Source organism: Geospiza fortis, unplaced genomic scaffold (genome assembly GCF_000277835.1).
Source record: "Geospiza fortis unplaced genomic scaffold, GeoFor_1.0 scaffold201, whole genome shotgun sequence".
Taxonomy (NCBI): domain Eukaryota; kingdom Metazoa; phylum Chordata; class Aves; order Passeriformes; family Thraupidae; genus Geospiza; species Geospiza fortis.
Window position 1 is genome coordinate 1,336,311 of NW_005054440.1, and position 26,847 is coordinate 1,363,157.

Genomic DNA, 26,847 nt, shown 5'->3' on the forward strand with positions numbered 1-26,847 from the left:
CTTTTATCCCCAAATCATCTCATTTGTTTATGCTGAATCATAGTAAGTTTTGCACCTTTAAGACTTGCTGCAGAGAGTGAAGGGGGAGAGAAGAAGTGTGCAGTTTGTTTTCAGACACTGGACTCACTCTCCCGCATTCCTCTCCCTGGACTGTGTTGTCTGTGATGAACAGACAGCGGGACAGAGAGCTCTCCTTTGCTTTTAGTTAGTTTTTAGCTGGCTGAGGCAAAGAAGTTCCCTGGACTGTGGGGTTTTTTCCCTTTTCTTTGGACCTCTTGGAACCTGCTCTGGACTGAACACCCAGGGGAGCACCGGCAGCTCGCACCTGTGGCCACCGGGCCGGGCCGGACCGGGCCTGCGACACATTCCAGCACCAGAAGGACTGATCAGAGACTGAGTGAGCTGAGCTGCAACCTGGGGATGGGGGGTTTCTCAGTTTGTCATCTCTTTTAGAGCGGTAAGGGGTTTTATTGTTTAATATTGTTAGGTTCTATTGTTTAATAAACAGCTTTTTTCCACTTTTCTCCAAGGAGGTATTTTCTCCCGGACCAGTTGGGGGGAGGGGCCGATTGAATTTGCTTTCCTACCGGAGCCCCTTTGGGGACTCTCTCCCAAATTTGCTCTAAACTAGGACACAGATGAAACTCGTTTAGAAATCAGAAACTCGCTGAGAAAAAAAATTCCCACGTTAAGAAATCAGAGCACTTGGAAAAAGATCACACAGAAAAAAATCCACTGGAATGGACTTTTCAGTCCCAGTCTTCTTGGTGACCAAGATGCTGGTTTTGACCTCTCTTCCTGCTGTTGTGGATTCATCTGCTGGCAGAAAGACTCAGTCTTTCACTTCACACAACCAGCTGCAGCAGCTTTGCTGGAACAAGCACTCTGGTTTCATCCTATGTTATGTTTTGTAAAAGCAGTTCATGTGCAGATAGTTCAGGGCCTTGCACCCAACACTGATTGCACTCTATGTTTTTCTGTGCCAGCTGGATGGTTCCGCTCTTAAGATAAGAATGTACCTACTACTCTTTATTTTATATTTCAGAAATATGTTTGCTAAGTTGACAAAATTCACTGTGAGGACTACAGAAAACTGTTTATATAAACTGATTAATTTTATCCTTAAGAATTTTAGGATTATAGGCATTCACTAACAGTATTTATATATAAAGCAAACTGCTAAAGCTTGACTTTGGATGTATAAAAAAGCAGCTTGAAGTGTCATAAGCTGGGAAAGGCAACAGGATGGTTGGAGGACTGAGAAGGTTAGACAGTTAACCTTTATGCTGTATCTTACTGGTTATAGCCTCCAAAATTATAATAGTGCAATAGCAACTCATGTTCCCCTTCTGACATGAGGGAAAGCAGTACTGCATTTGCACATAAGGCTTGCACACCACTGGTGGTTTTCACCTCACTCATTTTTAAAAGGTCACTGAAGGATGAAAAGTCATATTTAGCACAACACAAGTCTTCCTACTCAATAAAGGCGCACAATTGCTTGATGAGGATTACTCAAACTTACTTCCAGTTGTTTTATTAACAATCTGTGTATTAATGGTACTGCTTTTTCCACTTCCCTAGGCAGAATCAAGAGAGAATAGGATTTGTCGCACCAACACTGAACCAAGACTAAGCTTCAGCCCTTTATATGGAACTGCTGAAAGAGGAAGCTGCAGTACTGAAAGCAGCCAGTCTTGACTGTGTGAGACCATGCCTCTCACAGAAGGCAAATGCTGTCTTACCTCAAAAACTTCATGAAATGCAAACTTGTTGATTTACTCTTCTTAGAGCTGTTACACTTGAATAAGTGGGGAGTGGGAAAGTTATGGTTCCTACTCACACCACATAAGGTTTATAGTTTGATTTACTTTGAAGACTACAGAACTAAAAAGAAAAAAGGGCAAAAACATTGTTTTAGCATAGAGGGGTTTTTTCCTTCTGCTAGCAGGAAGAGGTTTTTAGATATATGGTGAACTAAACAACTACAGACCAGAACTTACAGAACATTTTTTTTCACAGCTAGAAAAAGCCTCTGAAAATGTGAAGTTGCCAATAAAAAGGAATGCAACAGCAAAGTACATAATACAGCAATACTTAGATATTATTCCAAAGCAATAAATGTCTATCACTAAATCAGTAGAAAACTAACTGCTTACAAAGGCAAACAGCAACCTCATTTTAGTTATGCTGCTCTATGCGCTTAGTGCGGATAATTTTATCTTCACTTCTGTCTGCAGAAGTAAGGTGTGCTTCACATTGTAAACTTGGGCAAGTTTCATGATTTAAATAATAGATTGGACCTTTTGCTTTATACTGTGTGTGTCTAGATTAAGACAAATGGCTGGTAAGTTGTTCTGTTTTTACTCCACAGTGCTTCACAGTTATGTGCATGATCTGGTAGGATGGTGAGACTACCACATTTCCTTGGACAAGTATCAGAACTTCAACTTGAACAAAGTGGGATTAAGTTTTACTCATTTTAGAAGAGCATTCCCATCCAACATATGGACAAGACAGTTTGAAGAAGCACACTGCTTAAATTGACAATGATTTATTGTGTTTAGGAACATTCAATAAACACCAGTCTTTTAGCTCCAGTTTGGAAATCCTTCCCCATCAAAAATCAGTTATTTGTGTTGTTTTTTTTCTGGCATAAACTCCATTGCCAGCAATGGATGTATCAGAAAAAGAAATTAATAAATACAAACAGACGGCAGTTTTCTGAACATACCTCCTCTTTTAAAGGCATGATACAGATTTACTAAACAAATCTCAAAGAAGTTCTTCACAGAAGAAAATTTTGCTACAAGCTGTCTCTGAACATTGTTTTCTTCACTAATGCTGGTAGTTTATTTCATGGAATATGGTATTTTGAACAGTAATGATGAATCATTTAAAAACAAGCCTTAACCCCCTTTTCCTTTGCCAAATGTATGCTGAGACATGTAGCTAGTACTGAACTGTGTGAATTTAAGAGTTGTGTGCCTCTTGTTGAGCACATCATGGCAAACATGAAGAAACAGCAATATGGTACTTTTTTTACTAGGGATCTGGGGAATTTATTTTTTCATCTTGCTTTTAAACCACTGTTCAAGTGTTAAAGGTATCATATTTAAGTGTAACAGATGTTTTGCGTAACTTTCTGTGAAGTGTAAAAACACAATAGAAGATTCCTGTTTCTGATGAAAATAATTTTCAAGTACTTAAATTTGAATATCCCTCTAAACTCCATTCATATTAAAAATGTGTATAAAAGCATGAAGACTACAGAAAACCAATTAACATAACAGAGTTAATATTGAATAAGGTTTTCCACAACTGTATTTTACATATAACCAAACTCTTGCTTTAGCAAAAGCAAAAAGAACAAAAATAAATTCTCTCCCAACTATTTATACTCAGGAATTACCTTGCTGTGGGACTAGAAAGTCAGTCTACAGTTCCTCTAACCCAAAGTGTACTCTTAGCTGTATCCCTTTGTGATTTAGGGTCTTGGAAGTTTTCAGCAAACCTCTCTCTTGCTTTATCCCAGTTCTTTTTATTCTTGCTCTGGACAAGCTGAACATCTTCAATTGAGGCTGGTCTCCTAGTACCTAAACCTGCATGCTTCTGATGTAACTCCAGCTGGATCTGTCAAATACATGAAATACTGCTGTAATTTCAAGTTAGGTATTCTAAATACTACAAATTCTGGTTTTGTAATACACATGCCACCCCCTCTCCCCAAGCACTTCTCTTTTATGTTCTAAAACCCCTAGATCATACATGAACAGTACCATGAAAATGATGTATCACATCACCATTTCTGGAACTATGATCTAGAGTCCTGAATAATGTCCCAAAATGCCACAAAAATAACTGTATAATACACCTCACTGAGTGAGCAGCATGTGATCCCTGTGCTGGCTAGTTTGACAACACAGGGTATGGTGTGGCTCTGAGCAGCACTACTGCCAGAAGACCATACATCTCTGGTGACAAAAATGGGGCTAACATGGCTGCCACAGAGGCCCATAACTTGCTGGCTACAGTGACTTCTTCCAGCTTTTCCTCTTGCAATGCCCATCATTTAGCTTGATTTTTGTGCTACATCAGCCTCTGAGAAAGAATTCCACCCTAAACCAATCTTCAAATTGCATCACTTAAATTACTCCAATTTTCCACCAGACTTTGTATTCAAATATGAGATTATTAATTCAATGGCTAGAAGCTGTCTTCCTTTGCTTACTTTTCTAGTGAACACAGCGTAGGAAGGGACAACACTACTGAAAAATTTCAAAATACCCCATTAGTCAAAGAAAAAAGAATTTGAGATTAGTCCCACTGAGATTATTCTTTCTTAACCAGGCTTTTTGTAAGTTTCAAGTGAGTAGTGGCATACAATTAGATACTTTTCACTACAAATACATTACTATTATTTTTGTCTCAAGTGAACACCAGAAAGACCTACCGGATCCTTCATGCCACCACCATCCTTTCCCAGACCTTCCCCCTTCTTCCATCCCATCTTCTCCAACATTTTATGTCCTTTGTTGCTGTTGCTGATTTCACTTTGAAGAAAGTTTAAGATAACTGATGAGCAAGAGTTAATATAAAGAGTATGCTTTCAAATACTGAAAAACAGAAATGTGCATACATATAGAAATCAGGAATCAGTCCATCACGAGCTATACAGAAGAACAAGCCTCAGGTCAGTATCAGCTTTCTTAAACCTCCTGAACTACTTGTTTGCTTTAGGAGTTAAAAGATACATCACAGGTAGGAGGGTAAGGATTACAACAATATGGAAAAAGTGGTATCGCTGCCAAATCATCCTCCTCCACCTATTTTGTCATCTCACGCTTCCTTTTATTAATTCTCACGCACCTACAAGTTTATGTTTCTTAAAAAAAACCCCAACTACAGCTACACAGGCAAAGTAACAACTGAAGGAACATCAAGTGTCATTTGAGAGGTATGTAAATACAGCTCCTGTGAGTGGCTGGATATTGACAGCAAGAGAAGCTGCAGGTGAAAAATCTGCATGTGCACTATTACTGGAACTGAATAGGAAAAATAAAGACTGAACCACTTGAAAAACAGACATTATTGAAGATGTCACTAATGCAGCTGGGGAGTCCTTCACATTTTTTGAGTTGGTAAAGAAGTGATGTAAGTGTCCTTACTGCCATCCTTAAGTCCTCACTTTCCATATATTTTTATATGGAAGGTGATGAGTTAATAAATAAAAGCACGTGAAATGGGAAGTGTGAAAAACTCAAAATTTTCTAGATTTCCTAACACAACATACACAGGTTATTTGTAATTTAACAAATTGCATGCTACTAACAAATTGATACTTATTCCATTATTATTTTTTTAAAGATTCACAAGAGAGGAACATGGGGGATACTTTCCCCCACCCCCAACTTACATATGAACAGAAGCTGAACGATCATCTCTCTGGAAGGTTCCTTCACTTCCAACGGTCTCTCTGCGTTTTCCTGCTCTGTCTTTGTACTTTGGATTTTTCACTGCCTTGTTGTCTTCATATTCTGTGTTCTTTCCGAGCAGATTTAATCACATTAAGACAAAGAGAGTGGCAAAAGTATGGGAGCTTCAGCCTTTTTTAGTAATTCTAAAAATCTGCAGTCCTCAGTATTTTCTTAGCTTACAGGCATACTTTGTAAACCATATTACTGCCATAATCACATAACATTGCCAAATTCAGTCATTTCTCAGAAGCTGTAAATAAAATAATATTCTTTTGAATCTTCTCTTGGTACAAAGAGTCAGTCTCTCCATATTAAGCAGAAAATCATGTGCACATGACACTGGCTTTTTATATAACCATTTAGCCTGTTCCTCAGCAACCACTTTTTTTTCCAGAATAAATGACAGAATTAAGTACGTTTATGGATTCTGTATCAGTATTATTTTGGTACCTGAAGAATTTCATAGAAATGACGGCATTTTGTTTTTTACATGAATACTTAGTACAAATGCTGGAAGCATTTAAAATGCTACAACAGAAGTAATTTGAAGACATATATTGCCTGTATGTTCATATTTCTATTCTTCTATGGACTTAAAAACCTGAAAAAATTCCCATTCCCTTCCATAATTTTCCAGTTGCTATTATGTTTTCTTTCCAAATAAAAGACAGGACTGCAACTCAGTGAAAACTTAGTCTACAGACATAAAAACGAAGTGTCTTGCAAAATCTTAACAAAGGATCAGAAATCTTGTACACTTTGAAAGGACCTTCAATTTTCAATGGAACTTTCATGTCCTCTTATCATCATCTTTCTTTGTAGAGGTTTGTAAAGAATAATTATTTAGGGCACAAAAGACAAACAGGGATAAGTTTAAGGGAATTTGAAAATGTCCCTTATTCAACAAAGTCTCTGGCTTAAAATAGGAATCACAAAGTACTTAAAAAAAGGTAAGAACCACAAGATTACAAAAACTTAATCAACTTCTACTGTAAACTCACCTGTAAACCATATTTTACCCGTATTTGTTTTAATGCTTTTCTTCTGACTAGCTCTCTCTCTTCTTTGCTAAGTGCTGGACAAACTAAAAGGAAGAACACAGGATTGAATTTGTAATTACTAAGGTAACAATGTTTTGAATCATAAAACAAAGGAGAGAATTTTTGTTCTGACATTATTATACATAGACACATACACCAAGAAAAAAAATACATCATTATGTACAAGTACTACAAGCTGACAAGAAAATTATATGAAAACTGAATGAATTTCTTTTTATAAAGTAAACAGCCATAATAAAAAATATAACCTGTGATAATATTACTAACCAGAAGACTCTTTCTTCTTGTCCAGGCGAAGATGTGCTCTAACTTGTCCTGGTTCACATCCATCACAAGTATCACTGCCAGGGTGAATATGAAAAGAAAGCACAGTTTCGCCAATCTTCACCTCATCTCCATGCTCCAGGATGTAGGGATCACACTTTGTTTTAGGCTACAGCAAACAAAAGTTTTAGCAGGCAAGTTAAAAACTCATGAAGGACACACTATTTCATGCACACTGCTTACAACTCAGTGGTTCAGTTTGGTCTCACAAACATAGGCAACTGTTTAATTAGGGTGGGTATTTCACTCTAGCACAGCTGTAACCATAGCGGATTTTTCCTAGCATAACCAAACATTAAGTACTCCAAGTGGCTAAAATCAGAAGGGAACCAAGGCAGGCATTAATGTATGAAAGAAGACATACAATGGCATTGTAAGTGATTTGCCATAAAACATTTAAAATTACCACAAGATTAGTCTTCTGCAATATAAAAAGCACTAAAACAGTAGGTACTCACCTGGAGAATCTGATTTCCATTAACAACTGTTCCATTCTGACTGCCTTGATCCACAAGAACATAATTTTGCAAATCGTGGTCAAAATACACTTCTGCATGAAACTGACACATAGAAGCCTAAGTTAAATGTTCTTGTTAAGTGAATACTTAACAATTTAAATGTTATTTTACAGTAAGACTTCAGAATATATTTTGAAACCTTTAAAATGAGTGGGTCTGGTACTCTAACTTAATAAAGTTTTCACATTTTATGATTTCATTCTTGTGAAATGTAAATGAATGGGCCACAACATTATGAACTAATGCATACAGTTAATGTAATGACTTTGGTCATAAGCTGATTCATTACTGGACAACTGTATTCTTCCAACATGACAAGTATGCTTTACTTAAAGAACTGCAAGATTCAGTAATATAACCTTCTTAACGTTCTTCTAAATAATAGGCTTTTTGCTCTTTATTTTATAGCACTCTCGTTTAAAAACAGATCTCATTCTGCTTCCATTTACTTGGTCTTTCGTATCTGAAATAACTCCCTAAATACCATGCTTTTGTAACTTTCACATAACTCACCTTCTCCTGCATCTTAATACTTAGGACACAATCCATATACCAATCTTTTACTGTTTCTTTTATCTCCTTTCTGATATGGAGACTAATAATGTGGTGGGTTTTTTCTTTTTGGTTTTTTTTTTTCAGTCTTGTTGCAGTTCTGTATAGGTATTGCTCCCATAGACCAGAAAAGGTGCAACTCCTAGCCAAATTCATAAAGATATGTACTACCTCCAAAAAAGGCCACTGAACAAACCAAAGTATCAACTTCTCCAACCTACTAGAACTTCCAATAAAAACAGTAAGTCTAGAGAAGTGGCTGTTGAAAAGTGACTGTTTCAAATTTGACAATTTAGAGCAATTGTAGTTGCTGTTTTTCAGTTAAGAAAAAATAAAAATTGAAGATTGGCTAGCATTTCTTACTACACTCCCATAATGATGCAGACTAGTTCATTCAATAGACATTTTATTTTCTACTTCTGCTTTACTGAATAGAACCAAAACATCTAAAGAGGTTAAATCTGCAGGGTGTAGCTTTTTTTAAAATCTCATTTTCCACTCAAGAAAAGCAAACACCAAAGTTGATCACAGCTAAAAAGTAAGAACAGTGAGGAAAACAACTATTACCTAACTATTTATTTCTGCAGATATGTAATTTATCTTTTCACCTTTGACTCCTTATCTAAAAAGTGAAGTAACTTCTTATATAAACTGTCAGTACCTGTAAAGTACTAAAATGGTAACATCACAGAAAAATGAAAGTCTTTTGGCTTCTTTATTTGCCCAGTTTCAAACACATGCCTGAAAAAGTTATTAATATCAGGGAAATATTTACTCCAGAAATTTTTCTGTATGGAATATAGCAGCTGATTAATGAGAACTAGCATTTAAAATAGACACAGTAAAGTGTGTTTCATGAGATACTTGCATTCATAGATTTTTTTTTTAGCTAACTTTTTGTTTGCATGACACAACTTTGTCAATCTACAGTTTTATTTTATTAGGAGTGCTGTATTTAGGGTCTGTGTTGAAATATTTAGCAAAACAGAGCACAGATTTATAACAAAAATTTCCATTCAATCTACCATTGAAAGGAATTCTGTTAATTTTTCAAACTCCCTGTACATAATTTCCACAGTTGCTTGAAAGAAAATAAAAGAAACCACTTTGCTCTGAGCGTAACTGCAAGGACTGCATTACTTGGTAAAGAAATTCTTACTATCTGACATCAAAATTTTATATACCATTAGTACATAACAGGGTTTGTCCTCAAGTTCAATAACTACAAAATTAAAGACTCAAAGATTTTGAAAACACACTGTTGTTTGTGTTAAGTTCCCATTCAGTAAAATAGTATATGTTTTCATTTTTTCTAAATTCAAGTCTGGCTAAACCCATATCTCATTCCAAAAGTTCTTTCAAAAAATTAACATGATGTTCCAAATTTAAAGCCACAAAATCTAAAGCTTCATTTATACATTTATGTCTTCTGATCTACCTTTCAGCAGACATGAACAAGAGTTACCTTACTGACTCCAACTTCAGGAATCTGAAGTGTGTGTCCAACATCTTTTTCTCTGGAAAGGCAAGTTGATATACAAATCACAACAAAGTATAAGTAAGTCTTTTAAGTGGCTCATGAAAGGTATATTTCAGTTGAACTGTAGTATCATATTTCTCTTCAAAGCTATTTGGAATTTTTTACAGATAGAAAACATTGTGTTGCTGTATACACAATGTAAAGACTTGCTTTAGGTCCTTTCTGCCATTTGTATAAATGATACCAAGCAGATGATTAGTAAATGAGTAAAGAGTACCAATAAATTCTTATTTATAAACCTGATATTTCTATCTGAACTGTCATGCAATGCCTTTAACAGTCTGAACTCTGCATCCTTCAGGCTCTTTTAGTGCATCTTGGTGTCCGTGTTCCATGGTGAACCTGAACTCTTGGTCGCTTTAGGCAGGTAATACAAGTAAACAAAGTAATCTCTACAACTCAAGGTGAGTTTTGGATTGTTTCCATTTTTTGTTATCAGAACAGTGCAGTAGTAGGAAGAAGGGATTTGTGTATTACATTCTTATACTAAGGGATTAAGAAGCAATACAGCTAGTAAAAGACCTATATGCAAATCCAAAGTAGAGTTGTCTGCTGAGCTTCACATACATGACTCAACCTTTAAGAGGAAATCAAAACGTGTCTATCAGCATTAGACAGAAACAGCTTTTCCAGGGTAAGGTTCTCATGTAAGCATGGAAGAAAGCTTTACATCATCATTAAATTCATCATCCACAATGAAAAAAACAGGTTTAGAACTGTAAGAATGCATACAGTCTAGCACAAACCAGCTTATTATCTAAAGCCAATGAACAAACCCTAATGAAATTGGAAGGTGTGAGAAAGTCTAGTGATCCTAGATTTCTGAAGGGCATTCTTCCATTTCTGAAAAAAAATGTACTTCAGTGGCCTGGGACAACATTTACTTACTTTCTAGGAAACAAGTTTTCAAAGAAGGGCTTGCAGTTGTACTGCCACTGGAACTCGGTCACAACATCAAATTATCACTATTCAGGTGTGCTGAGCTGCATTAAGTATGTATGCTGTTACATTATCATGATGACATGTTATGTGACCTGATTTGAATTTCTTACTGTGGACTAACCAAACTCAGAGTTCCTCACAACTGCTGCAGGCTAGGAAGACAAGCATGAAGAGTAGAGACAAGCAATCCTAAGTGCTTTTCACCGCTTTTAAAGAGAGGTAGTTTGAGATATATATATATATATGTATGTAAAAAATTTCATTCAGTTTTACCTTCCAATTGTAGCAGGTTTCACAGCAGTGATAATATAAAGTGACCCAGTCTGTAGAACTGGTGATCTTACTACAATTACTCTGATACAAGGAGGCCAGATCTTTTCTTCATCTATAATTATATAGGAAAAAAAAAATCACCACCACCATTACTACCAACACATTTCAGTTTTAAGTTTATGGTCTATAGTTTTCAAAAAACTGAAAAACATTCAGCCTTTAGCTGGCTGAATAATATACAACTTTCATTAAAAATATGTAACAACATCTGAGAGAAAACTTTGATGAGATTGTGGTTTCAAAGGTTGAGTGCACACCGAAGTATTAAAAATATTTTCCTAATTCTGGTTTACATGTGGACAACTCTTTAGTTACAGCAGTAAAATATATATACATTCACAAAATTTACTAATATACTATAAATTTATGGATCATTAATTGTTACAGATTAGAAAACAATTTTACTTTGAGATAAGGGAGCACCTTTTTGTTCACCACATCAGAGACCTACTGCATATCAAACTTTGTATCTGACACTTTCTATGTCAAAAGCATTTTTACTGTTTTTTTTCTCTTAGGAATGCCATTCATCAACATGGATAAGAAAAAATAATCGACAGAACCTACAGATGCATATCTTTTTTGCCTGATTATTATATTAAGATACTATATTCTGACAACTGCATGAATTCTGTACTTGGATGTACATTTGTAAATCAATCTCCAGTGACCTCAGCTAGGAGCAGACAGATATGAGAAGACACTACCTTAAAAGGTACTAGAGGAAGAGAAACTGTCCCCAGTTTTTATTACTTCAGTATTACTGCCAAATTGCATATTAAGAAAAGACAATTTAGTCTGAAAGCCTGATGGTAGCAAACACATTTTGGTTAGCATTAATCACCCACAATCTGAGTAGTTAAGTAAAGTAATGAAAACATAAGAAACAAACTGACAATAAACTGTGAGCAGGGCACAGGCTACAATACAGTTTTCTATGGATTCTGTGATTTGGAATATCCTTTGCACATACATAGCTCTGACTGGCTGCCTCAAGCCTTTCACAGGTTACCTTCATTTTTTTGTTTGTTTTTTAATGATCTAGTAGAACACTTTGGTATAAAACAGTATACAGGTTTTCTGTCTATATCCATTTCTCACAATTTGCCACTGGAATATACACAAAATAGCATTTCAACTAGTACTGACTACTCCATACTGCTTTTCACCACAGTAGACTCATTTTGCATTCAATTGCACACAATGGTTTACAAACAGTATAAAAAAATACTGTGTATTAATTTAAGAGAGTCAATACACAGAATTACTGTGAATTACTGGTCTAAAACCCCTATTTTAGCAGGGTTTAGAGTTTCTTTTCTCCTTTCACTTTCCCAATCAAACAAAATTTCTGGAATCCCTGAGGTTTTTACACAAGCACAGACGTTACATCAGTAACAGCTTTTACAGAAACTACTACTTACTTTTGTACAAGTGAAGAGAGGGAAAGAAATGCTGGTAACATATAGCATGTTTTCAAAGCACCTCAAGTAACATGCTTTTATATATATATTTTTTAAATTATCCAAACTGTTTTTTTTAACAGACTTTTGGAAAAATACAGTAATACCATATATAATCCACAATAATTCACCTTCATTTTCTGAGTATTCTGAATCACCAGTTTCTTCGCTTGTTAATTCCTCCTCACTGTAGGTTTCACACTCAGAATCTGTAATTTCACCTTCCTCTGGTTCACTCTCTGTGTTTGCTGTTCTACTGTCATCTGTACACACTGGTGCATCTGGCGTACTTTTGTGCAAATGTGAATTTATACCATCTGTAGAAATGGATTCTTTGGCTGTTAGACTGTTTAATGGTTTTGTGTCCATTTTAGTCTTCTTTCTTATATTTGGAGACTCATCTTCTTCAGTAGAACTTACTTGCTCGGTGGTGGAAAAGCAATTCAGACTGTTAGATGATTTCTGCTCTTCTGTGTCCAAATCCTGGAGGGGAGTTATACAGTGTTACAGTCTTTACAGATTGAGTTTTTCTAAAGAATAGCGTGGAAGTAAATTCTTCACTTAGGAAGAATTATTTTTAGAACTATTAAGAAATAGTTATTTCACACATGCAGTCAGCAGAACTTTTACATTTCAGTGAAAATATTCTCACATCCTGTTAGATGTGTCTGAGACCATCTTCTATTTGGGAAAATGTGACTGCCCTCCTCTTCTAAACTTCACTTACTCCTCTTCTAAATGTCACTCTTTTCTCACACTTTAGAAATGTTTAGAAACTTTAGAATCTTGTCCTCATTTTCAAACTTGTACAACATCACTCTGAATATTTTCCTATTTTGCTTTTATGATACTCACTTCTGTCCCTCTCATTAAATTCTTGCAACTTGCTTAGAAGGTCTTTAAACTGATCTTCATTGTATCTTCCTGCTGTTTTTGTCTTCTTTTTTATTACCAGAGTACAGAATATCTGGAATGCTCACTCATGCTTTAACTATAGACCTGTTCTTCCTCCTTTCAAAACCACATCTTTAACAGAGCCTTTGATCAAGACAGCAGACAGAGTACAAGCTTAACTTATGCTATGTGAAATAGTTATACTAAAAATCCATTTTCTACTGCAAAAAGTTTCTCAATTTCTCTCCTGAATATCAGACAGATTGGATCATTACAGGTTCTTCCACTTCCACTTAATTCATCATCAGGAAAGAAAAAAAAACCCAACATTTTTTAACAGAGAAATCTGAGGTTTCATATTAATTTTGCCAGAGTACCTTGAAAATGTAATTCTCAATCTAGTAGCTTGACAACTATGTCAAAAAATAAAAGGAAAACAAATAGACAACAGAGAAAGAAGAACAGAAGTATCTTTAAAAGATAAATAAAATCTCAGATGAAATTATGTGCCATTTTGAGTTCAGAGTAAATGTATTCAATTGCCTTGAATTGTATCAAATATTTCAACACAACAGGTAAAAATACATCCTTGACCTTCTTCCATGTGTTTCCATTTCAAGATAAGTGAAATAATGTGAATATTAATATAATGGAAATTAAAGCACTTTCAGAATTGTTAAAATGCATCAGTGCTACAGACTATGACAAACACAAGAATTCCTCTCAGCTGTTGGTTAGGAGAGCGTACCTTTGAAACACCTTCAGTAAGACAGCAGGTTCTCAGGTAAAACCAATGCTTTTATGCTTTAACTGAAAGACTATTGGTTTGTTCGTGGTTTCTCTATAATGCACTAGCCCTCCTCCTTGAACCCCTTAAGTTCTTGAATAGAAAGGACCAGGATAGGAAGGTCACTGTGTAACATTGTTTATTTTAAAAAAAGTAGTAGTCTTGCCACAAATAAGCCTACACAGTTTAGACATGTCAAACACATTAATTCCATTAGAAATATTTTTGGAAAATCTGATTTTTCCTTTTATGACTTATATTTTTCAGTGTGTTTGTCTTTGTCTATATTTATGTTTGGTACAGGTATTATATTGATACCAAACATACCAAGGTGTTCTGCACTCTGAAACATATTACTTCTATTACAGGGTAATCTAACAAAGTAGCTCAGGGTACTAATCTAATCTGAAAACAAAGAAGCTACACCATCTGCTCAAATCACAAGGTGAAACAAGACATGACTGTGATGCACTGATGCCCAAGTACAAGGTTCCAACCACTAAATTCCACAGTGAACCCCGTGACATTCTGTGATTTTTGGCATAATTTCAGATATTTTAAACTAGAAAGTAAAAAGGTGGTGTTTCAAAGCCTGGCTACTAAAGAAAAGACTCTCGGTTCTGTGTTGAAAACAGGAATTTTTAAAACAGTCTTATAAACAGACCAAGGATTCCACACATACATTCATTCTATGATTTTGCCAATATGACCATTAAGCTTCTTCTCAGCAGTTTCTCTATTTTTTCACAATTGCTGCATTAAACTGTTAAAAAACCAAATAAACTAAATAGTTAAGTACTGATAAAAATGCAGTCTTCACATTTGAAAACCTTGTATGAAATAAAGAATTTTGAAACTGAATATGGATTTTGAGCACTTCACGATTTCAAGGATCTGTATTAAAATGCACATCTGGAAAAGTGTATAAACATTAAGCATACGGATACTGAATTAACCTTATAGCATTTGACACAATCTTGTGTTGCAGAAATCCTTTTCCATTGTGTGTGACTATGTACTGGTTTCGGCTGCAGTAAAGCTAATTTTATTCACTGTGCCTAGTGTAGGGCTGTGCTTTGGATTTGTGTTGAAGATGTGGCTGATTATGGAGGGATTTGTTTTTAGTTTATTGCTGAGCAGCGCTTACAAAAACCAAGGCCTCTTCTTGCACCACTCCACCAGCACGTAGGCTGGGAGTGCACAAGGAGTTGGAAGCAAGACAAAATCTATATAGCTGATCCCAGCTGTTCACAGGATATCCCATACCACATGGCATCATGCTTACCAATAAATGCTGGGGGAGGGACAAGGAAGCAGGAGGGATGTTGAGACTTTGGCCTTTGTCACCATTACCTGTGCTGGAGCCCTGCATTCCTGGGGATGCCTGCCCAGGCAGGGAAGCAGTGAATTAATTTTTTGCTTTTTCTTTTGTTTGCGCATGTGGCTATATCTCAATCCACAGGTTTTCTTACTCCTGTCCTTCCAATGCTCTTCCTAATCCTGCTGCTGGTGGAGTGAGTAAGCAGCTGCCTGGGGCTCAGCTGCTGACTAGAGTAACTATGGCTGACTACCCGTACTAACACAGAACATGCATAGCATGTAATAAAGTCTAACTAGGCAAACAGCACCTAATGTCTTGCCTCTATAGAGTCATCACTTAAAAGAGTGATGACTTAGAGTCACCAGGAACTGGCAGTAAGCACAAAATTTGGTAAATACTAGTGTAGAATTTCAGGGTACTAGTGTACCCTGAAAAACGCTGTAAATTCTAGCAATGTACTTAATTCCTCAATGACTATCTAACTCTTCATCCCAAACTCCTGCCACAAAGACACAAAGTATGCAAGCAGATGCTGATTATAACCACTTTTTACCCCATGATATTTTTTCATACACATACATTTTTTCATTGTTGCTTTGCCCAATGCATCTAGACTGACACCAACAGTCATGAGTTAGACTGAGGGATAGACTCAATGTGATCCAGGTTTGAAAAACTTTATATCTACTGGGTATTACCACATGATCTCTGGGATTTTTCTCACTAAGCTGAAGCGATCAATCTGACAGATAATGAAGTATTTTTTAACTACACAGTTGAGCTGGTTCATATTTCTGCATCCCTGACAAAGTCAGCCAAAAGTACTTTGAAATCAGGATATTTATGTATCCCATGAGGACTGATCTTATAAAAATAACAAATCATGCTTATGTGACTGGAACTGATGGTTTTACCTTATAGAGAATATGCCACAAACTACTGATTACAATGACCTGTTGAAATGCAGACTGTCCTACTTAGAAAATACATATTATCATTGTCATTTAACTGGTTTTAATGAAAATTTCAAAGTATTTTAAGCATTTAACTATACTTTTTCCTTTACTGTTACAGAACAAGACATTTTGTTTTTCAAAACTTCAATTTTTCTGTACTATGGCTGATCACCATGCATGTTCATGCAATTCTTCAGCATCCCCATACATGGGAACTTATTACTGTGAGCATAATTAGCTCAATTCTAAGAACTGCATCTTTTAAACTATATTTTTTCTAAACTTATTTTATACAAAGCAGAGAAATATAGATATATACAACTTTTCTCAAATGTGTAGCCTGCTTTTTGGTCTGCTAGAAGTTCAGTAGGTAATTTAGCAGATTCATTTGTTCTCAGCACTCTTCTACAGGACTGAATAACACACCTTTAGCATTGACACCCTCAATTTGAAATTAATCTGAAATTCAGTATTTTACTAAAGAAATATTTTCAAACACTTAAAAATAGCTCCTTCACTCAAATGACTAAGCTTTCATGTGCTAAAATCATTCCACAAGTACTTCAGTTACTCTCATCCACTCTACACAATACTCAATTTTCCAGTGCAAAAAATCTAATTAAAGGCCAGGAAAAAGCCCTCTTCCTACAGCATACAGGAGCCATTTTATACACTGGTGGTGGACAGCTCTGAATTAAATAACCGTACCTAAAGAATGAGTAGTTTCTTTAGTCCAGACCCTTATGTTATACAGGGATGCTAAATACTTCTCTTCCCAAATATTCTAGAATGGCATCAAAGTTTTCTTCAGATGTTACTTACAAAGTATTTAAATCTATTTCAAAGCTACTTTGTAGGTAAATGTATTTTGATTAAATAGCTTTAAAAGATTTATTAATTCCTTTAGGAAAAAAATATATCCAAACATCAATTACTAGATATTCTTTTTTCTTCAATAAAAATATCAAGGTTAAAGGTAAACATCCATGGACTAATGTGTGTTTGTTGTCTCAACTCTACCTTTACCAGAAGCTGCCAATCCAAAAGAAGAAATCTTCAGATTAGCCATGGTTTCTGTCAACTGACGTACCTAAAGATGGGATGAATATCAGCAAAAAGTAAACTACATGTGATAAAAAAAGTAAAAAGTCACTTCTTCAAGAGTTCTATGGGAAACACTGCTAAAACCACCTTGCCTCTCCTACAGAAGTAGCTATGATGAATCTATAATAAAAAAGAACACGGTAGAAGTTAATTTTGAGTACCACACTGAAATAAAATTTAGTAGGTGGTAGCTTGAAAATTAAAAAAAAAAACCAAAAACAATTTATGGGAAAAAATGGCATGTGTCAGAACTTCCTTCTGAATTTTCCTATGTATTTCTAACACCCCCAATGCAGCAAGTAGAACTGCAGGATCACTACTTCACACAGCCTATTCTCCAAACAGTATGGAAGCCCTGGATGTTGATACTGGGTCAGGGATCCTATTATCACTTATGTCACCTTTTAAAAAATTTTTAAACCTTTCAAAATTTACTTATTTAAAGGTTTTTCTTGTACAGAAGAAAATACCATGTTTCTTGTCCCACCTTTTTTCTGACCTACCCCTACAAAAAGATACTAGAACTCAACTGCATGTCTAAAAGTTTCAAGGTATTCTACCAGTGTTTTTACATGACCTGTACAGAGGCGAGCACTTCATCCTGGCAAAAAAATCCTGATTGCCAGTTAAAAACAAGCAAGTAGAGATAGCATACTTTGTTTCACAAGTCAAAAGAAAACTATTTGTAATATAGTTTCAGTTTGTGACTGAAAAGCAATAATGTCTTTAAGGAAAGTTCTTGTATGAATTAGGAACATTCCCCAGGTGATAGTAAGCACACGATTTTCCGCTCTGCTGTTTTTTACAATTAGCATTACATTCATATTAGCCAACATTGATGAGTATTCTCTTGTTTTTCAAAAGGTTATTCACCTTTTAAAAAATGCAATAATATTTTAACATATTAATTTTATACTTTGCATTCTCAGAATTATATTGGATTTTTTAAAGAATGCTACAATATTTTTCGACAACTCATTTGCCATTTCTGTAGTGTTAAGTATCCTAGTTTTCCACTTACAAATAAATACTGTATGTAAGATAGCTGAGTACATGAACTTCCTCACAATAGCTAGAAATTAAACCACAACAAAAAACCCCCCTGTGACCAGAAACAGAAAGTTAATGGATTGTTCCAGTTACAATCGTTTTTTAAACAAAAAAAGGTACTAACTTCAGTTTATATTAAGTCATTCAAAAAACACACGCAAAAAAGATTTGGTAAAAATCATTGCTTACTAATACCATCTACCTAAAAATATATGCTTGATAATCTACAAATGTAACTGCTAAATTTTCTTATTTCTTGTATTTAACAATTTCTAAGTTATTATAAATATCCATACATATTTATTCACATTTATTCCTTTAACTGAAAAAGAGAGAAAAATTTGATATGATTCTGTAAGTACTGCTGTCTTCTCCTGCTTTACATGGATATTCTTATAAACCACCTCAGCTTCACCCAAGAATTATAAAGTTCATGGGGTGAATGACATGTTCCAGAAGGACACCCTGCTTTCTTAACACTAGTGGTCCACAGCCCAGGCATTAAACCAAACCCACCTCCTACCTGTAGAAAGATACGTAAAACCTACTTTGATCAAGAAATGAGGCAATTTTTCGGGCTAGCAGCACAATTTAATAATCAATTGGGAAAAGCAGTAATGATGTACTAGTCTTCAAAAGCACTGTTATAACTTCAATAATTTAAACAGCATTCAGGGAAAAAAAAGGGAGAAGGCTGGGCAGTAAGTTTGAAGAAAAGCATCTAATTAGGGCCTTTGCCAATACAAGACTAAACTAGACAACAACTATACTGCCAAAAAATACCATGCATCTATGCACTTCGCTGTGCAGCTTATAAACTAATTTTCCAATTTTAAAACAGAAAAATACTGTCTTTTATTCTAGAAAATCCTAATCTTTTATATTAATGTAACATAGAATTTTTAAGTGATTAATAACCACAGAAAAAAAATAAAATGTTTTAACTCAGCTATGTAAACTATATCAGTAAATTTTTCTTCTAAATCCAGCAGTGCATTTATGAAGAAGTGCACTAATAAAAGGGCATTATTTTATTTTTGAAGTTTAAAATGGAGAGTGCTCTATGTTTCACTTTGTATTCTCCCTGTTTTTGTTTAAAAAATAAAAAATACCATGATTACTTCTTTGACACAGGCCTTCATTCCCTGTTCACAGAAGAAAAGATCTGTGCACTACAGTATACTTTAAATGTTTTCCCTGTTACCTTTTTGGTGAAACAAATTAATTCACAAATAAAGCAAAGTACTCAGTTTTCCATTAATAAAACAGGCTAGAAAAAAATGGATGTTTACCTCCTACCTTGTGACTGTGGAAGTCTCACAGAAAAGATCTGTTAACAGACTATCTAAACAAAAATATTGGTATAAAGTAAGACAAACCTCTATTTCTAGTATAATGAGATTACAGAAGCAGACTATGATGGGAGTCTAAAAAGTAGTTGACATTATTTGATAGGTCAGAACTATACACGACTTAGAACTTTTTATAAACACTCTTGTTGGTTTAGGTAACAGTTCATCACAGAACTAAACTTAAGAGATCTATTAATCAGTTTATGAAGAAGACTTATTCCTATGAGCTTTTTGTGATTATTTCCTAACACATGATGGACAAAGTTCTGTATTGACCAATGTCTTTTGAGAGTGGCAGAATGCTAATTCAGCATTTGCACAGAGCAGGCCCTGAACCTGAGTGCTGGTAAAACTGCACTTTCACTGCAATAGCTCTGTTCTCTTAAGTCTAAAGAATCGTTATGTTTAGTGTTGCTAAGTACCCGGATCAAGCTTTCCAAATGGAAGGGTTCGCTTGAAGTTTCCTCATTGAGCAGAAATTCCTGCATTAGCCACAATTTGTTTATAAAATGTGTTATCAGTCAACAACCACTATCCATTTAACCTAATTACACTTTTTCTAAATGTAAATAGTTTCCATTTTCAAGTCTTTCAGATGACCTCGCTCCTGATTAAAATTTTTAACTGTGCACTGATGTTATATGACTATTACGTATGGGTATCTGGACAGTAATGTAATTATTTCAGATTTTAACCAATCTGCATGTCTGAGGCCTATATAATAAAACTATGTAATGGTTAAAGCAATAGGTTTGAAGAATGCAAACCAAAAAGAATTCAAACTAAAGAAATCAATAGATTCAATTTTATCTTAAAGTGATAAAAAAAATTGACAGAATAGAACTCAACATCAGTAAAAGCGTTCATAATGGAAATGCTTCCTGAGGTTTAATAGCTGTGTTAGTACTTGGCGTTTAGGAGTCAGTAATGTTTTTCAAGACAGCACACCACATGGTATGCTTTCTTAGCACTCAGAAAAATTTTGTAATTTAAAATACGTATTAATTACAATGGGCATTTATTAAGATGTACAGCTTATCCACACACTAATGACAATGAAAATGCAGTAAGCAAGTATCAATAGGAGAACACAATATGCAAAGAAATAGAACTTCAGAAACACGAATCCCAAATTATAGCAGAGATACAGTAAAATGGCAATGGACTACGCTCTGGAATGCAGTCACAGAGAAAGGATTGTGTACGAGTGTATTTTCAAAATTTACATTTTTTTGGTTCATAATGTGAATCTGAAAAAACCCAACCAAATATAAAAAACAACACCAAATCATAAGTCAAAATCCCAAACCCAACACATTGCCACTGAATTTCTGATGTAAATCCAGCCCACAAAACACTGAATTCATTCTAGTGTGCCTGCTATTCAAAAAACTTCACTGACACTCAATTTTAGACTCCTTTACAGTTGGGTAGTATTTAAAAAATCTTGAAAAAGTGAGGGGATCCAAGTTAAAAGTTTAATTCTTAATCACTCAATGGGAAAGTTATCTGAACACTAACTACATGTTAGCAACCTGCTGTATAGAGTTTTAGTATGTTTAAATAGTTTAAAAAATAAAGCACACATTCTCTGCATAAAACCAAGCCCCAAAGCCTGTAAATTGCATCATGGACAAAAACTCAACAAATTTCGCATTTTCTGTCTATCAGTTCTGAGGTTACCTTATACTCATCTGCAGCAATCCACTCGGGTTCTTTTCTCTTCTTTTTCCCCTTTTTATCCTTGGTGTGCTTAGTACCAGAGGCCTGGTAAGACTGCAGATCCACTCGTGAATGAAACTGGTATCGGCCGCTTTCCACATCACAGTAGTAATAAATTCCAGTTGCTGGGTCATAATACAGTTGGTTTTCCTTTATAAGAAATGAAGAATAATGTTATCACATCAATAAAAATACTGTTCAAAGAAGCATCTGATTAATAAAGAACCACATTTGAATTTTGATAAAATGAAAGAACTGTGGTGGCTTGATCCTGGATGGCTACCAGATGCCCATCCAACCACTCTGTCAACTCTCCCTCCTGCACAAGACTGGTAAAGAAAATAAGATGGAAAACTCATGGGTCAAGAGATGAAAGTCACTATCATGGGCAAGCCAGATTTGACTTGGAAATAGCTAAAATACAGCTGGATGATAAGGATTAAGTTAAAAACATCTCTTCCACTTTTTTTTCACAAGCTCAATGGTACTACTTCATTCCCGGCTCCTCTCCCTGTCTTCCCCCACCCAAGTGGTGCAGGGAAATGAGTAGAAGAGCTGAGGTCAGTTAACGAACAGTCCCTCTCTGCTGCTGCTTCTCCCCTGCCCAGCATGGGATCTTCAAGAACTGCTCAAGCATGGGTCCTTTACAGGCCACACCTCCTACCAGGGAAGCTCCTACCAGGGAGATGTGCTCTGAGCTCTGGCATGGGCTTTCCAGTCCCCTAATTGATGCCTTAGGATTTTAGCTTTTATATTTTTCATGTATTTGTAATCCTGCAGTTCATTAGTGTATAACTCTAACTTCCTTATAGAGTGTTAGCTGCTGCTTTCCCATTTTGGCCAGACAAAACAATTCCTCTCCAGGCCTGGGAATCAAGAAATGTAAACAAAAGTGAACCGTGGGTGGAAGCAAACTTGGGGTAAATGACTTCATTACCTGAAACTGTAAATGGAAGATTAACCCCCAAATGCAAATGGACCAAACTAATATAAATATAAAAACCCATGACCTGTTGTCCATTTCTTGTGTGTAGCCTCTTGGGGGGCTTTGGCTGCCCTAAAAGTACCTAAAGGCCCTTCAATAAATGTAACTACTTATTCCCTTGATTTTGTCTGGTCTCTGTGTTTAGGTAGCCAAAGAAGGCATCATAAGGAGCTGCTTCTGTGTGGGATCCTCCAAGGACTCTAGTATGAGTTGTTTCTGCACAGTCTGCTCTGCTGCTTGGAGAACCTCCTCCTGCTCCTTCTTCTTTGACCCTGGTGTTCACAGGGCTGTTTTTCACACTCACCCCCCCTACAGACTCCACTGTGCACAGTTATGCCCCTTCTTACACTGGTTTCAGACAGGCACCACCAGCTTCTCTGATGGCCGTGCTGTGCCCTGCAGTGGGACCAGCCATGTCCAGGCAGCCCCTGGCCTTCTCTCAGACAGGCTACCTCTGCACCCTGGCCCCATCATCAGAACTTTGCCAGCAAACCCAACGCAAGAACACTTCCTGTAATTCAGAACACTTATGTACCAAGAAAAGATATTCTTTTGGATAATTCTACCATGAACTGTAATCTACAGCCCCAAACATTTATGTATAACTATATCCACAAACGATGTCAAAACCAATGGTATCCTTTAAGACCTTAAAAACTAAGTCCAGAAGCGTCCTGAACACAAACAGTCGCATACCTCATGCATTTTTTACAGCTGAGTTGAATATAATGCTGCAAACAAACTCTCTGTTCTCAGTGCAGTACAGTGTATACATATCTATCCACAGATCTGTATATGTATACAAACACACCTCAGAGGACAAAAAGAAAACCTTTGCAAAAGCTATATAAAAACAAACATCAAAAAGCAACCATTAAGAATTTCTAACCCATCATCTAATCTTCTTCTAACACTTCTAAAAGAAGGGGTTTCTTTTGCTGCAGAATCAAACTAGTTGGTAACAGTAATAGCACAAACATTTTGTGTATTTTCTCCCAAGACTCTTTTCACTGTGGAGAAGCAACTGACTTCAGAAATATGTTTTTTTTCTAAATAAGACATCTTTAAGCTCAAGCTTTTAGGTCTGAAAGAGTTACAGATCAGCTTCATAGCATATAATCTGTACAATTCCAAGTAACTTAAAGACCTATGAGACATCAAAAAACCAGAATTAAAATCTAAACTTGCATCTTAGCCTTTAATTTGACTGAAATAATTAATAAACTAATTAAGAAACTTCTAACACTACTCATTTTCAGTAACCTGTTTTTCAAAACATAAGATCAACTTGGATCTTAGTTCTTTGCTTTTATCAACTTTTACAAACAAAACTTTTGTGATGGAGAAAAAATCCCAAGGATTTTGGAAATGATCCTTACTGAATTGTAGTAGAATCCAGTGCTATGGTCATAATACAATCCTGTATTTTCATCATATATAAATCCAGTTTGTGAAACAGCAGCCTCTGCAGCAGCTCTCAAGCTCTCTGCCAAAGAACCTTCTGGTACTGAAGTTTCTTCTGTGTCCTGATAACAAAAAGCAAGAAAGATAAGTGCTCTGTGAACCTGGATTGATTCAGAAGGCAAAAATCTGGCTGTGGTTTACTGGTAAACTCCTACTTATTTCAACAGGACCAAGACTTCAGCCTGCGTCTTTCATTTTTCCCCAGCTTTACTCAAGTGACTCACACCAAATATACACACAAGAAACATCTTTCAGAGCATCCCTAAGACAGATTTCTGCCCTCTGTTCCATTTCAGATGCTAGATGCACAAACTCAGTAAACTGACTGACCTAAGAGAAGGCTGAAGAGCAGGGAAGAAAACCAACCCACCACAAAATAAACAAAAAAAGCCCACCACCAATGTTCTTCTCCTTATAGCTTGCTTCCTTATGTCAATGGAAGAAAAAATAAAAAGCACTATTTAAGAAAATCAGCATGGACATATTGGACATACTATGCTGAAAAAAAGATCTCACTTCATGGCTATGCAGGATATATATGCCTTTTTACAAGATCTCTCAAACTCCAAGACACAAATCTAAGAGAGTGCTCCACTTGGAACATACTACAAAAAGAACTAGTTTTGAAGTACAAGCATTGTGTTTTTTAATTGTAATGTATTTCTAGCAGTCAGTTTTGTAATCGTTCTTATTTTGTACTGTTATAGCATATTTTATTCTTGATGGATTGTCCCTTTCCCCCCTGTGTTGTTGGGTTTGCCCTGGCTGCCCATCTCTCCAAAGATCTGCCCCCCTGCTCCCTCTTTCTCCTCCAATTGAATGTCAATCCCTACCCAAGCCTGCCTCTTTTTCTAAAAGCTTCCCTATCAATCTTGCATCCTTTGAAATCCCGCTGATTTAAATTATTCTCCTCCCCTGCAGTCCCTTATTGGTTTAAACATTGTATTCCCCGCCTTGTGTTCCACCCCCAATTTCTCCCAATTGGTCTAAGATTGTATCCTTCCCTGAGACCTCCTCCCCCTTATAATCTGTCATGGGCAGCTGAGTTTGCCCTTTCTGTCACTGAACCTCCGGGAATAAACTTCTTTGGAAACCATACAGAGGGCCTCTCCTTGATCCTTGGCCCTACCCTCGGCACAGTCTGCAGTCCACCTGAGCCGCAGAGCTGCCGTACCCTGCAGCTGCACCCCGGATTGGGCAGCTTTCTGGGGGCAGCCCACCTGTGCTGCCGGTGCCGGGAGCTGGTCGGAATAATAAACATCACAAAAAATCTTTTTATATAAAGCTCTCAGGACGGCAAGCACATCTTTTAGATGGAATATTAACAGAATACTGATTTCAAAACTGGTAAAACTCCAGACAGTCCAAAAACCTGTGAATTCTGGACGAAATTTTCCTCTTCTCCACCTTCAATAGCTCTGGCGCTATCCTTCCTCAGCGGAATATTAACACCTGCCTCCGATTCCTCTGTGGAGTTATGCTCAGTGCCTTCACTCTCATGACTGTGCTGCACTGGTAGCTCAGATGGACAATCTTGACTATCAGTGTGATTGTAATAATTTTCATAGTAGTAATAATCTGCCGGGGAAGAGAAAGAAAAGTTGAAGTTGCATAAATTAGCAAGGCAGTATTTTACTAATGCAGTTTAAGGATGCTAAATCTTAAACTGGAAATTTATACAATTAAGTAGTCTAATGAAAATCAAATCAATTAGGTAGTGCCTCTACTCTGAATTTATTTCAATCCTACCTCTTGTTTTCATACACTTCAAAAATTGGTAAAGCGTGTATGTTTGCAACATGAGATTACTATATAACAAATTACAATGCCATGAATTCTGCTAGTCCACGCTACGTTTTATCCTGAATTAATGCCTTGAATGAATACCAAACGGTCTGAAAGATAATGTCAGGTTAAGAAATTTAATTCAGCAAAAGATACAGACTTGAAATGTATTCTATATTACAACATTTTCAAACCAAGATACTGTTCTATATCCCTATTTAAACAGTCAGCACCCTCTCTACCTGCTTGTGACCATGCAGAACAGTCCTCTGTCTGTACTTCTACACTAGACGTATCTTTCTCCTTTCTATTATGGATTTCTTTAGTGAGTTCTTCTACCTGAAAGAAAAACTACATGTTAAAAACACAATACTGCTACCAATTTTAGTGGTCTGCCATCTCAGAAAAGAGAGTCAGTCTATTTCACATCCCGTAATTCAAACAAAACATAATGACATGACAGGTGTTTCAAGTGATTTTGTTTGGCAGGAGACAATTTTGTACTTGAATGGTTGGCATAAAGAAACACATGATTTCTGCTCACAAAGGAGCAGAGAAACTTAACTGAGGTTATTCCTAAATGCCCACCCCGTAAAATTGGATTTCAAGCAACGATCACTGTTCTGCACTGATGACTGTGGCATTTACAAAGCACAGAATGTTCTGGACCAGAAGGAACCCACGAGGATCACCGAGTCCAACTCTCGGCCCTGCTGAGGACACCCCAAGAGTCATGCCATGTGCCTGAGGGCATTGTCCAAATGCTCTGTGAGCTCTGGCAGGCTTAGTGCTGTGACTGCTTCTCTGCGGGACCTCTTCCATTGCCCAAGCATCCCCTGTGTGAAGAACCTTTTTCTAATATCCAATCTAAAACGCCCCTGACACAACTTGAGGCCATTCCCTCGGCTTCTGCCAGAGAGGAAATCAGTGCTGCCTGCCTGCCTCCCCTCACAAGGAAGCAAGCTATATACCGCAACGAGGGCTCCCCTAAACTTCCCCCTTTTGCCATAAGCATTCACAGAGAAGTTTTGCCACTCTTCCTTTAACTCACACTTCGTTCAATAAACTTCTTTCCCTCTGATACATGTAATTTTTCCTTCTGACTGCAAATCTAGCCCTGTGGTAGAGAAAGTGTTACCGTTCTCACCACCCAGCTCTGACTCGAGACCTCAAACCTGCTCTGTCCCCTCCCAGGCCACGAGAGCCCAGCCAGCTCC

At 36.4% G+C, this 26,847-nt stretch overlaps 1 protein-coding gene and 1 non-coding gene across 2 annotated transcripts in view; one reads left to right on the top strand and one right to left on the bottom strand.

The window, feature by feature from the left end:
* The first annotated feature begins 1,250 nt into the window (after positions 1–1,250).
* LOC115948596 lies at positions 1,251–1,379 on the top strand. Its single transcript, XR_004082403.1, has one exon. It is a non-coding gene; the product is annotated as a small nucleolar RNA SNORA47 (small nucleolar RNA).
* A 1,158-nt stretch (positions 1,380–2,537) lies between these two features.
* AGGF1 (angiogenic factor with G-patch and FHA domains 1) overlaps positions 2,538–26,847 on the bottom strand; it is a 27,190-nt gene continuing 2,880 nt past the window's right edge. The window contains 16 exon segments of the mRNA XM_005427280.3: positions 2,538–3,633; positions 4,454–4,553; positions 5,417–5,544; positions 6,479–6,561; positions 6,806–6,971; positions 7,321–7,422; positions 9,398–9,449; positions 10,688–10,799; positions 12,342–12,693; positions 21,358–21,546; positions 23,761–23,907; positions 25,218–25,423; positions 25,873–25,969; positions 26,314–26,361; positions 26,363–26,464; positions 26,467–26,491. Coding sequence (XP_005427337.2) covers positions 3,433–3,633; positions 4,454–4,553; positions 5,417–5,544; positions 6,479–6,561; positions 6,806–6,971; positions 7,321–7,422; positions 9,398–9,449; positions 10,688–10,799; positions 12,342–12,693; positions 21,358–21,546; positions 23,761–23,907; positions 25,218–25,423; positions 25,873–25,969; positions 26,314–26,361; positions 26,363–26,464; positions 26,467–26,491 — 2,110 coding nt within the window. The 3' untranslated portion in view covers positions 2,538–3,432.